General features: G+C 50.7%; 1 protein-coding gene across 1 annotated transcript in view; it reads right to left on the bottom strand.

The window, feature by feature from the left end:
• The window catches only part of ANTXR2 (ANTXR cell adhesion molecule 2), a 73,539-nt gene extending 67,519 nt beyond the window's left edge, over positions 1-6,020 (bottom strand). The window contains exons 1-3 of the mRNA XM_058837033.1: positions 5,769-6,020; positions 5,086-5,157; positions 2,956-3,027 (exon numbers count right to left, since the gene is read on the bottom strand). Of these exons, the coding sequence (XP_058693016.1) occupies positions 2,956-3,027; positions 5,086-5,157; positions 5,769-5,893 (269 nt within the window). The 5' untranslated portion in view covers positions 5,894-6,020. The remainder of the gene's footprint in view (positions 1-2,955; positions 3,028-5,085; positions 5,158-5,768) is intronic.
• Positions 6,021-13,059: the final 7,039 nt, after the last annotated feature.

The following is a 13,059-nucleotide window of genomic DNA, read 5'->3' as shown; positions in this document are numbered from 1 at the left end:
TCTCTGATGGGGCAAGCTGCTGGACTGCTGAAAGGAAACCCTGCACAAGCCTCCTCAGGTGCATCATTTACAGAAGGCTTATGCCTTCTAGGCCTCTTAAATACTACAGAGGGTTGATTCACTTATAATATTACTCTGCTTCAAACTTGCCGCCTCCTGCACAGGCTCCAGATGAAAACCACATCAGTGGCCAACTCTGTGTGTACCTGCTACACCGGGCAGAACGCGCTCTCTGCAGATCAGTCTGTTTTGGCAAGCTGCCTTGGACCCAAGCGCAGGGGCAGCTCACATCACCGAGGCCCCGAGTGCGCCCGTGTCTTACACACCCCTGGCAGCGCGCCACCAGACTAGCGACAAGGACGGTACAGTGGGTCATGTACCAGGCACTCAAGCACCCTGCTTTTCCACCTTCACCAACACAATCCCTCTTTATCTCCAGCAGGAGTTGCACCCAGGCAGACTCAGCAGGGCCTGGCCACTGGCACCGGTCAGTGCTGCCAAAGCAGGCTTACAGAAACCTGGACTGCTGCTGGCCAGCACAGCTGGCCAAAAGAGAGCAAAGGCAACACTGCACCAGCTGGATGGTATTCCTGAGGGCATCCACTGTCCCAAACCACTTGCCTTCCAACAGTGAGCCCCAAAGGTGAGCGCTCCAATCTTTGTTTGCCACTTAATGAACAGTTTCCAGCTCAACTTGACAAGCGTGTGTGTTTCCAATGAGCTTTAACTGATGTGAGAAGGCTTTTCCACCTGGGTGTTGTGGTTATTCTGTGGACTTATTATAGCACTGTGTGTACCATGATTAACAATGACTTCTCTTTAGAGTTAGTCACAGCACTACTCACGCTCACAAAATATTTGGGAATCTGGGGGCTTTGGCGCTATACTGTGGCCTTCTTTTATCCATAGCTTTATTGTGCAGTAAACCCAGCAAGAACTTTGTGCAAACAATCAGAAAGCCTGAGGCTTTAAAAAAAAAAAATTCTGCCCTACTTTGATCTAACTGCTGGGAAGAAATTGTGGTTTCCTGACATTTGGGAATTAGCAACTAAGCCAGGGCAAAAACATGCCTGCAAGTCCAAAATGCATGTAAGGAACCAAGGCCATAATATCCAATAATCACCCACACAAAGACCCATCCCCACAACTGCAGTGTGCAGTTGTGCATCCTTATATTCTGTTGGGAACAATGGGGGCCAGACAGCCTCACTATTTTTCCTCTGCTGACTTCTTTAATATTTAAAAGGACAGCTGCTCCAACTCTCTGTCCCCACCTATGTACATATGGTCACAGTTACCAGTCTCCTTCTCCTTGTAATTCCCCCTGCACAAGAAGGGTGGCACTTTGCTTTCCCTGACACACTCACAAGAGCATCAGCCAACCCTGAACTGGAGCCAAGCCCCACAAGGGAACCCACTAGAACTGTGGAGGTTCTTCCTGTGCGTTACACCAGGCTTCTGAGAAAAACACAGCTCTGTGCGTGGCTCCAAGTGTGCCACAGACAGGCAATGAAAAAGCTGCTTGTGTTCCCGTGGCAGGGTTCCAGCATCCTGCCCAGCATTTCAAGTGCTCTGTGCACTATCAGCGCTGCCTCTCAGGCCTGATAAGGAACAGGCCACTGACAGCCTATTGAGATGGAGAGAAGGGACCTCATTGATTTCAGTAGGCCCCAGGACAGGCTCAAGTGTCCTCTCCTGACCCCTCTCAAGCCATCTGGAAAAATGGCTTATAAGCTTGTCTCTGCCCACAGAGAGCAGATCCAATATCCCAATCCGGATGGGGGGAAGTGGCTGTTTTCAAGACAGACCACTTTTTAAATGTAAAAACAGGAGGGGCTCAGAACTGAGTTTTTAGACAGCTCAGATGTCAGCTACATTTCTCTAGCATGACACGTGCCTGTTGCCAGTGGCAGGTCTTTCCAGCAAGTCTTGTACTTGCTGTTGTGTGTTGTTCAAAACAAATAAACCCACAGCAGAACTAAGCAACTGCAGCACACCACAATTTGCACTGACCCTACTGAGGGGAGCAGAAAAGATGGAGCACCTCGCTTCCACCCTGCCACAGGTCTATGGAGTGATTCCTGAGTGGTTTATCCACATGTTCAAAACCCAGAAGGTTGTGCACTGCGGTAGCTCCTGGACAGAAGGGGGAGAGCAGAGGTTCTGTTGGTTTTGAAAAGGCTGAGAGGACACCGAAGGACTCTGACAGCAGTGACACTGTCCTCTGCTGAGAGCACTCGTTCCACACGACCGTTGCCCAGTTTCTGTGAGTTCGGTAATTATTTTTGCAATATTCTCTTCTCTACCTTTTTCTCCTCCTTGTGTTTCCCCCCACCCATCCTTAAGCTATCCTAGCTGCAAATCCTCACTTGCTTTAGAAATCAGAGTGAGCAGCCTTCAAAACCATCCACTCAAAGTCCAGGTACACCTATCCACCACCACAGTGTCAGAAAGATCTCACACCCTTCAAGTGGCACCAGCCCCACTGTCTAAAACAGACCCTGAAGTCTAGATTAGGAAATATGAAACAAAATACCTACCTTATGTGAGAATATGAGAAACATTTATTTACCATTTTATGCTTCTCCTAGACATGAAAAAACCCTGATAACCATTCTATGGATGCTGCTTTACAAAAGCGAATGGGAGAATCATTTTTGCACTGCGCCAAGGGAGATGCAGAGACACACAGAGATGAAAACGTTACTGCTAGTTTTCTGCAAAGCAGTGGCAGGGTTAACATCAAGGATTTGTTTCCCACTATTCCTCTCCTTCCTTTTTTATGAGGCTATCCAAGGATACGGTCACAAAATTAAATCAGCTCTGCAGGGAGGCTTCATGACTGGCCACCACTTAGAGGCATCAGTCGTTGTTCCGTACCTGTTACTGCTCCTCTGATTCAGCAGGGGCAGAAGGAGGGAGGGAGGGAGAGATTTAAAAGAGCAGAGCACTAACCTGTCTCCAGTTAGCGGCATAATGACGTGTGCCTGGGTGGAAAACACGATAAACGACAGCCTCATCTTGGGGCTTTAGAAAAGAGAAAGAAGGCAAAACACATTTCAGAGAAACATACAGATGCACAGCGTTTCATTCACTTATGCAGGTTTCATTCGCGTGACCTTTATCCTCCAGCTTCCTAGGAACATTCTTTTGAACTACAAACCCAAAATGACAGGAGTTAAAGACTGGGCTTTTTTCTCTGAGCAGAGAGTTGTGAGACTTGAAAAGTTCTTTCCTACAAGCATCCAGGGAAATGTCACGCTAAAAAGCAATGCTGTATGAATTGATTTTGTTAAGGAATTCAATTTTTTTTTTTTAATTTATTTTTAAGAAGGTCACCTGTCTCTTTGCACAAGGTTACAGGGAATCACATCTAATTAGCAGTGGAAAACATCTGGAAGTTGCCTGATGCTCTGGAGGCTCAAGACAGAATTTTTCCCAAGGTAAGTTGTAACATCTCTCCCACATGATTTTAAGTTTTATTTGTCACAATTTTAATATATTCATTAACTTCATAATTTACTGTATATGAGTATCAGCATTAATTAATCAAGTTACAGTTAATAAGGCCTTAACACTTGAAAAGGTGAATGACCATATCTTTCAGTTCATTGATGTCAATGACTGTCCTGGGGTGCAACTTTCGATTATTGACATCAAGGGAATCTAAGTTCTGCAAGTCTACACAGAACTACACAGACCTTGGATTTAGGATCTAGGCTTGCAGTCTGTCCATAATGGCTTTGCATACCAAAATCTGAGAGGCTCTAAATTAAGCCAGAAGTGACAGCAAGGGATTATCACCCTTTTGAGGCGCCAAACAAAACCAAGTACTTGCAATCCCATCCCCTGGTACCTGCATCACTGCCTACTGATTACTGCAGGATTTCCCTGCTGGAGACGCATCCCCACGTGCAATACCCTCCAAGTTATGCTTTCAGCCAACTTCTCCTCAGGATCCCCACAGAACCTTTCTCCCCACCAGCCAGCCCGTCCATGCCTCCCCTGTGAGTGCTCGGACAGTGGGACGGGAATGCAGCCAGACCTCCACACAAGTGTTGCAAGAGGGAGTGTCACTTGGCTGGAGAAGATGCTGAACTCAAAGATTTCCGCTGAAATCTTTCCACCCTCTCAGGGGGGGCAAATGTTTTAAAACCTACCCAGAGAAATCCTGCTTTGGTATCAGGCTCTCTTTTTCCTTTTTTTTTTTTTTTTTTTTTTTAAATTCCAGAGCTTACAAAACAACTTCCAAAAGTTTCTGTTGCCCCCTGGACAGAAGTTTTGCTTAAGTTTACAGAAAATTTGCTTTTGACAAGATGAAAATACACAGTATTTAATTATAACAGTCTAATTGTATCCTTTTCTTAGCAAGCCAAGGTCACTACTGCACTCTGTGCCTGGTTTTCCTCAGCAAAACCTACCGCACCATCTCCTTCCTGTGTGTGGTGGGGGATTTATTCGGTTTATTCTGGATTTTGTTGTAGGGTTTTTTAAAGCAAAGCGCTGCAGTCCTCAGCTGTTTGTACAGAGCAGTCAGCCAGGATTTACAGCAGCTATTTCAAGAGGAGCTGGACTGGCCCCACAACACTGCTGACAGTAACAAAGTTGATTATATGTAAGTACAACAAATGCAGTGTTACATGGCATGGGCTTCCTCTGCATTTGAGCTTTAACACTGCTCTCTTCGTTTTGACCTGCACTATGTATTTACACATATGTTTACATGTGTTCAAGGCTTCTTCTTTATACAGACCCCCAAACATGGAATTTGAGCAGTATTTCATCAGAAACTAGGAACGTGTTGCATTGAAAAACAAGTTGAAAAAAAAACATCAAATCATTGAGTCTGAGAGTCATTTAAGAAAGTATTTAAAGACACATATTGTCAGCTTTTTGCTGATGTCCAAGCACAAGAAAATAAAGTAACAGTTTTCAGCAATTTAGGTCTTAGAAGCCAAACTTCTAATGTGTTTGTGGAACATGTCCCCTGAGTTTGCAAAAGCAAGGGGACAGGGGCAGGGTGGGTTTAACACGGCCCAGAATTACTCCAGCATCACCTCGGCTGCCACAAGCAGCACCACGCACCTCACAAATCTTTCTGTCAGCTGATTTACAAAATTAAATATCTCTTGCCAGTTCGTCGCCACGCTCCCGGACCTAGAAGGGAAAACCAGAGCACATCAGCGGCCTGATCTGGGATGACATTTCGTGGAGAAACTGACAATATTCGCTGTTCCGGACATCCCGAGGTTCCGCCAGCTCTCGCTGCTAAGTTTGTAGCCCGGGCCCCGCTCTCCCCTCGCCCTGAGGGCGATCGCGGCCACCGAACCTCCTCCCCACAAAAGCCCGGCCGGCCGGGCGGCAGATGCTGCCGCCGCTCGCTATTCCACTGTCTCCGGCCGTGAACGCACCTCCGGTGGGAGAACTTCCAGGGGCCCCTCTCCACATCGCCTCAGGAGGTCCCGGCACGATTCCCGACCTTCCCGCCGAGCCCTTCTCCATGCTTTTCCCACCGCTTCCCCTCACGGCCCCCCGCGCGCGCGGCCCCTCAGCGCCCCTCGCGCCCCCTTCGCGCGCGCGGCTCCTCAGCGCCCCCCGCTCGCGCCGCCCCTCGCGCCCGACCGCTCGCGCCCCCCGCTCGCGCGGCCCCTCAGCGCCCCCGGCCCCTCAGCCCCACGCAGCCCCCGAACAAAAGCGGCGCCGCCGCCGCCCCGATCCCCGATGGCGGCGATTCCTCCATCCCCGCCCGCCTTTCCCTCCCCGCTTACTTGTCCAACACGAAGTACATATCGAAGGCTCCGTGGCAGGACGGCTCGCCCGCAGCCGGCGCGGCGCCGGCGGGCAGCGGCGGCAGCAGCAGCGGCAGCAGCAGCAAGGGCACGGCACCGGCCATGGAGCCTGCGGGCGGAGAGCGCAGGCGGCCGCTGCCGTCCTGCCGCTCGCCGGAGTGGCCGCCCCTCGCCGCCGCCACCGCGGCTCGCCCGGCCCGGCACGGCCCTCCCTCCCCGCAGCGGCGGCTGGGGCGGGGGACAAGGGCGGGCGGGCTCGCACCGCCCCCGCCCGCCCGCCCGGCCCGCGCGTCTCCCTTGCGTCCCGTCATCCGCGTCAGACGCGCTCCGGCTGATGTGGCTGCCAGCGCTGCACGTGTGCCAGAGAGTAAGCCCCAAATACGTTGAATGTTGAGGGGGGTCGGGGATGGCACAAACACCACAGATGGGTGATTTTGAAACAAAAAAAAGCCCCCTCCTAACAGTGATCATGCGTCTCCCACAGGCTGTGGAGGTGAATCAGACTGCAGAAAAGACCTTGCTCTTCCGTCCACAGGAGGAGATGAGGAAGTCAGAGTCATCCTGCTGGAGAGTTTTCCTTTCATCTCACTTCATTCCCATTCCTGCAGTCTCTGGATGCTTCGCTGTAGCCACAGCTCTCTGACCCAACACATCCGTGTCACAGTGCCTTCTCCATGCCGATCCCAACGCCAAGCCAAGCCTGCCTGTGATGGAGGTTGGAAACTTTACCAAAGCCCGTGGACCAGCAGTGAATAATGTCAACCAGAGATCTGGCTCACAAAGTTCTTAGTGCCTTCGAGCTAGCAAGGCCAAAGGGTAAGCAAGCAGTGTTTTGCAGTCCCTGTGGATAGGTACACAAAACATGGGAAATTAAGGACAGAGCAGCCTGGGCTTTGCCAAAGACCCAGCCAAAAAAAAAAAAAAAAGCCATGCAGAGGCGTGCAAGACAACAGAGGAAGCTTGCTGAGCTTCCCAAAACCAGCTGCACTCCAGCTTCCCAAGCTGCACGAGCCCACCCCAAGCCCCAGGAGCACCCGCCTTGCCTGGGAGTACGTGTCATGTTATCCAGATGTTGGAAGTCTTGCTTTAAGCACATGTGACCCAGTGTGCTTGCAACAATCTTCCACTGCCAGTTCACTCTTTGCTTGTTTCCACGTGTGTGAATTCCTCTTTTAGCCTGTGGTTTCTGCTGAAGAAGCAGATAAATTATGGCTATTTTGCTGGAATGGCTGGATGAGAGGGAGGTAGGCACATAGGACATACAGGGCAATGGTTGATGGCTGTTTGGCTTCATTCACACAAGGGCTGGAGCGTCCTTTCCTAGATCCCAGAACTCGTTTGCTGATGCTTGCTCTCTCCCCGCCCTCTTCCAGCCCCGCAGTGCTGCATAAACCTTGGCGTGGGGTGGGGCATCAGCAGCTTGCCAATGCCAAAACAAGGACCATGTTGCAGCAGCAGGAGGGGACCTTGGCTCTCGGCTGCACCGAGGGACCCAGGCCAGCTGCAGACCTCTGTCCCAACCCCAGCTGAGTCTCCCACTGCCTCTGGGTGTTGGCTCCACATCTGAAGCAGGCGCAGCTTGCCCTCGCTCCCCATCCCACCCGTCTGCAATCAAGGCCACTTGCACGAGGACTTCCTTTACACTGGCGTCTTGTGCCTGGAGGCTGGGACAGCAGGGAAAACAGGGGGTCCGGGGAGAAACCACCCTCAGTCATTGAAAACAGAACTCTTAAAAAAATAGAGCTTTGAAGTAACCCAGCCCTAGAAGCGGAAGTTTTCACATGGATGGTCAATGCAGGAATAAATGCAAGTTCACTGCCAAGGTTTACTGCAAAGAAAGTAGTAAACAGAAAGGCTTACAGCACCTTTGGAGTTATACAGCTCCCTTCTTCATCTCCAGCACTTGAAGATGATTTCCCCACAGGCTGTCCCTTAATATCCACCCTCTCCCACCTTTTTGGCCCAGGCTGGCCGGGAAGACCTCAGGCAAATGGTGCCAAAGGGAACTCGTCATATTTGGGGAGTGAGCAGCTGGAAGGAGAAGTCACCCTGGTGTAGGCTGGCTGTGAGCCTGGCCCTGCCCGTGGGTCCTCAGGAATGCTGTAGCAGAAAGGTGGTGCCTGGGGGAAAATTCTTGAGTGCTGTGGTGAGATGACCTCAGGACTGGAGTCAAACAGTGGCTCAGTGGCCACACAGGCTGCCTTTTGGATAGACTGCAGAGGGTCAGGAGGGCTTTGTTGCTTGATAAATGCAGTTCAGGTCCCAGATACCTCTGCCCAACAGCTGTGAGCCGGCCTGCTTTCTTCAGGATGCTCAGCAATTGCCAGCATTTGGAAGAATGATACTTTGGTGTGTCTGTGTGTGTGGCTGCAATGCTGATTAATTGTACCTCCTTTCTGACTCTGCTCTGGGACTGCCCTTCTGCCAAATGATCCAGGGGCAGCTCCACAGCACTGGCACCAGCCAGCGCTTCCAGACACCCTGAGCTGTGCAAACCCAAGGACGGGGGATGATGATGATGATGATGATGATGATGAGAAGCCTTGAGCCAGGGCAGCTCACAGGAGAATATTTTTCTGCTCCCCTCACAGGATATGAACCACACATGGAAGTCTCACGCTTTGTAAAAGGAAAGAGAAACCAGAGGGACTCCAGCAGTTACACAACATGCAGGAGCTGTTTGAGAGCTGCCTCCTGAAGGATTAACTACAAATCCTTCCTCTCTTTACAGCTGTAGCCTTGTGTCTGTGTGCATCCTGTGAAGCAGTGTAGAAATGAATAAATAAAAAGGACAGCATTAAGTAACACAGGAACACTCGTGTCCATGTGGTATTGCCTGCACCATCCAGATGGAAAGTATCTGTCTAGACAAATCTGGGAATTATGCAAGCTCAGAATTCCTGAATAGCTCTTCAGTTCTAATATCGTGAAACATTTGCAGTACTCACAGAAAATAGGCACAGAAACATGGGGGAAAGAAACCCTTCAGTTCCAACAGCCGGGACACCAAAATACTGGTGATGTGTTGGATGAGAGAAGGTGGAAATGCAGGAATATGGAGCAATGTCCTTGCTGTGTGCACGCTGACTCATCGCCGAGGAGTCAGGATCATCCCTGGTGCTCACTCCTGTCTCAGCAGAAGTGGAGCAGGCTCCTTTGAGCTTCTTGTGCTTCTCTGCTGCCTGATGCCCTGGACAAGGCACAGAGCCGCTTGTTTCCACTTCTCCAGAGCTGTTTGTTTCCACGGTGCTCAGACAAGCAGAAGGAATGAAAACAAAGAGGGAAAGATGGGCTGTCCTGGTGCAAACCACAACAGCATAAAAATAAATCACTCTTGGCCTGGGAGAGCCAAAAATAGAAGCAGGACAGAAAACATGGAATTCCCACTCTGGACCAGGAGCTGCTGCTGACTCTGAGCAATGCCCAGGGATCGCCGGGGCTGGGAGCTTAGCACAACTCTAGAGTTGTAGTGACCCTTTTTGGTGTTCTTGGGAAACAACGGCCCGGCCAGAGGAGACAGAAGAACGGAGCAGTCAGGAACTCTGCCTGCAGAGCAGCACAACCCAGGAGAGGATGGCACAATTCCCAGTAGTATATAGAGAAAAATAAGTTTTAAAAAAGCACAGGTCGTGATCCAGCAGTCATCCAGTTTGTGACAGTTTTATCACTGGCTCCAGGGGGACAGGTTCAAACCTTCCGAGGGTGCATCCAAACGGAAACGTCGCTCTGGAGGAAAAGGGGCTCACATTTCTCCATCTGGCCTGGCCCCTCCTGTGCTGCAAAGGACAGCGAGAGACAGCATTGTGTCAATTCTGCCCTCCCAGACCTAGGAGAGAAAGAGTAAAGAGCAATTGTGGGGTTGAGTGATAAAACAAGTGCTTGTTTTGCCACTGTTGTACCACTGTTTGGGGGCAATCAGGGCAATATTTATGCAGGGCTGCAGCAGGACATCATGCCCGAGCCACCGTTGGATCAGCAGCCCAGAAAGCAGATGTGCCAATTTCCTGTCCTTGATGATGATGGGCCCTAATTACGCCAGAGCTGTGGCGATGTCCTTTCTTGTGTATGACCCCTAATTTGGTTTCATGAAGTCATCTGTGCCAGGTTCTTCCGGCTGCAAGGCTGGGGTGAGTGACAGTCACAAAGAGCCGTGTGCTCTGTGTGCCCAAACACCTGGCCCGTGCTTTGAACAAACAAAATTCAACTGGGAACAAGCAATATTCAGGCAACCCACTGGGATTTGGGTTAGCTGCTTGGCTTTCTTTACCTCTTGCAGGTATCATGCCTGCTAACAGGGGGCTGTGTGCTGGGGGGATCGTTCCAAGACAGGTGTAGGCACTCAGAAGAGACCAGCACTTAAGGGAGGCTGCTCACTGTTGCGGGGATGAATTTCAGAATTGGGGGGAAAAACCAGTCCCTTTTGTTTTTTCACCAGAGAGAATCCCTTGCTGGTGTTGCTCCTGGTGCTTTTTTCAACTTTTCACTGTTCCTTTCCATGGTTTTTGCCAGTTTATTTGGGTTTTTTCTTTCCCCTTTTTTTTCCTCTTTTTCTTTCCCCTTCATAATTTGAGGAGTTCCCCAATTTTGGAGATTGCTCTGCTGGCATTTATTCAGCTTACGTATTTAAACAGAGGCTTTTATAAATTTGAGAGAGTCTTTTTGAATGGCATTGGTGGGGGCATGTTTCAGCTTTTTTCTTGTGTGACATTTTGAGGGAGCTTCTTGGGGTTCAAATTTTTTGTTTTTTCTTCCCTTCTTTTCCTCAGAAGGTCTTTGTGGAATTAGACATTAGTCTTTTGGTGTAGATCCTGTTTTGGGTGGGTGGGGTCACTGCTCCTGATTGCTCCTGAGCCCAGCCACTCTCCCCAGGAACTGTTTGTTGTTCCCTGACTGTGGGACTCTGGTTATTGTACCAGCAGCTCCCATCTCTGGGATCCCCAAGCCCCGGGATCACCTGGGTTTGCTGCTGGTGGGAGAGGATGGTGGTGAGCGTTTGGCACAGAGGTGGTGTGGAGGTTTGCAGGGCAGTGAGAGGTGGAGATTCTGCTCCCAGGATCCTCAGGGATGCGCAGCGAGGGCTTGGTGGCCACACGGTACCTGCTTCTGCCTGTGCCTGCTGGAGCAGATGCTGTCCTGAGGGAGATGTGTTGCTGGCACAGGTGGGACTGTGGGAGCCTGGTGGAGGAAAGTGCTGCACAAGGAGGATTTGGGGCTGTGTAGCACCAAGAGGAGCAGGTGGAGAGATGCCAGACTTTTGGTGGAGCTTCTGCAGTGACCAGGCTGCAGATAGGAGCCAGGGCACGTGAGTTGGAGGTGGTGCTGCCATGAAAGGGGATGGAGGCTCCACACTGGGGCTGGATGACAGTTTGTGCCACCTGGAAGCTGGAGAAGGCTCTGGCCCAGCATTTTGTGAGGGAAGAAGCACTGAGGAGTGAGGCTCTAGGTGCTGGGCATGCAGAAGTTGGGGGGACTGGAGAGGCCTTGGGAGGGCTCAAACAGCTCCAAGGAATGCTTGAGCGGGTCCTTGTGGCATGGCCAGTGTGGGAAGAGCAGAACTTCCAACAGTCCCTGCTGGTCCAGGATGCCATGTGGATACCAGGGTGGATGGATCTGGGATCAGTGTGAGAAGGATGGCCCTCTGTGGGTGCAGAGCTCCTCAGGGGCAGGCTGGCTGTGTTCCTGAGGCTGGGAGAGGCATGCAGCAAGGTGTAGGGGAACTTTGTCACCACACAGCTAGAGCTGAGTACTGGGGCAGGACAGCCAGTGGTGTGGTTGGGATCACAATCACAGGATATTCTCAGTTGGAAGGGACCCATGAGGATCACTGAGTCCTATTCCTTAGTAAATGGCCTATATGGGGATGGAACCCACAACCCTGGCATTTTAAGCACCAGGCTCTCAAAACTGAGCTGATTTGGAGTCAGCTCACTTTCTGGGGTTCAAAGGCCTAACTAGATTTTTGATCTGTTCTTGGCCATGTTTCCAGCAAGAGGTAAAGCCATCCAAGGTACTTTGCAACCTGACTGGGTGATTCTCCTGCTTGCCTACAGCCCCTGCTCTTGGCTGCAACACCGTTCTGCTGCCCTGTGTAATTTCAGGTCAGTGAAGATTTCTACACCAAACTCCAGCTAGACAATCTAGAGGATGTGCTTGGGGAAACACCACATTCAGAAGGTAGGATGGGGTTTTTATTGCAGTCAGCTCCTGGTTCTGCTGCTGGCAGACCACAGGGCAGGAAGGCTGTGTGTGGGAGTAGACATCTTCTGGCTGACTCACGGCCCTGCCTGGTTATTCACCAGCCAAATTGGGCCAGTGACTTGGCATACATCAGCCTTGCCCTATTCATGTGAGCTGCTCCCCTGGCTGCCTGGATGGCAGGGGTTTCTGATCATCAGAGTGACGGTGCTAGCCTTAAGTCATGAGTGAAGTAGCTGGGATGTGTCTTATCTGACTGGTGTTTGCATCTGTGTGACTCTGAATTACCTTTTCCTCAATTTCTCCACATGTAGAAAGTTTAACTTACATGCACTCATGTCCTGCTGTCTATCATCCAAGGTTTTATCCTTTTCTTCCTGTGTCTGGGCAGTTAAGATGGGTAGAGGTGGAGCAGTGTTGACTGGATTGCAGCCTTCATTTTCTGCAGTGCTGTTGGCAGAGCAGCAAATGCTACAAGGGCAGGAAGGGTCATGTCCCTTTCCCCAGGGACAAACTGGTGAGGCAGCTTGGCAAGGAGGTTGTATGTTTTCATGGATCAGCTTAGCAGGGTGTAGAAGGTAGTGTGCGTTCCTGGCATTGCTTTTGGGGAACAGTTAGAGTTGGCATGCCAGTTAGTAATAGCCACAGGGAGAGAGCTGGGATACTAAACTCTCATCCCCCATGGGGCAGTATTTTCATGTTCATATTGAATTCTCGTGCCTATAAGGTCTTTTAAAGGAAATGTTTCACTCAGCAAAGATAACCAAGAAGCAAAATAGCTTATGGTCCAGCAGTAGCATGGCACCATAGCCCAAGAGAGCTGTAGTGAAGCATGTTGAGCAGGAAGGGCCTTCAGTCCCTGCTGAGGATATGCAAAGACATGGTTTAGTTCCTTGGAAAACTCATTTCCTGGGTCGGAGACGGTGATGAGTCGGTGTGCGTTCACCTGGGCAGCTCATCTTGTGGCACAGATGAGCCATAAGCCCCTCAGCAGCTCCCTGCCAGTCCTATGCTCTCCCTCTTCCTCTGCTCAGGAGTATTTACTTGTTCTGCTTGCTGTTCCAGGATTTTGTGC

Source organism: Poecile atricapillus, chromosome 4, assembly GCF_030490865.1.
Source record: "Poecile atricapillus isolate bPoeAtr1 chromosome 4, bPoeAtr1.hap1, whole genome shotgun sequence".
In the NCBI taxonomy this organism is placed as follows: Eukaryota; Metazoa; Chordata; class Aves; order Passeriformes; family Paridae; genus Poecile; species Poecile atricapillus.
This window is presented reverse-complemented; position numbering and strand designations above follow the sequence as displayed.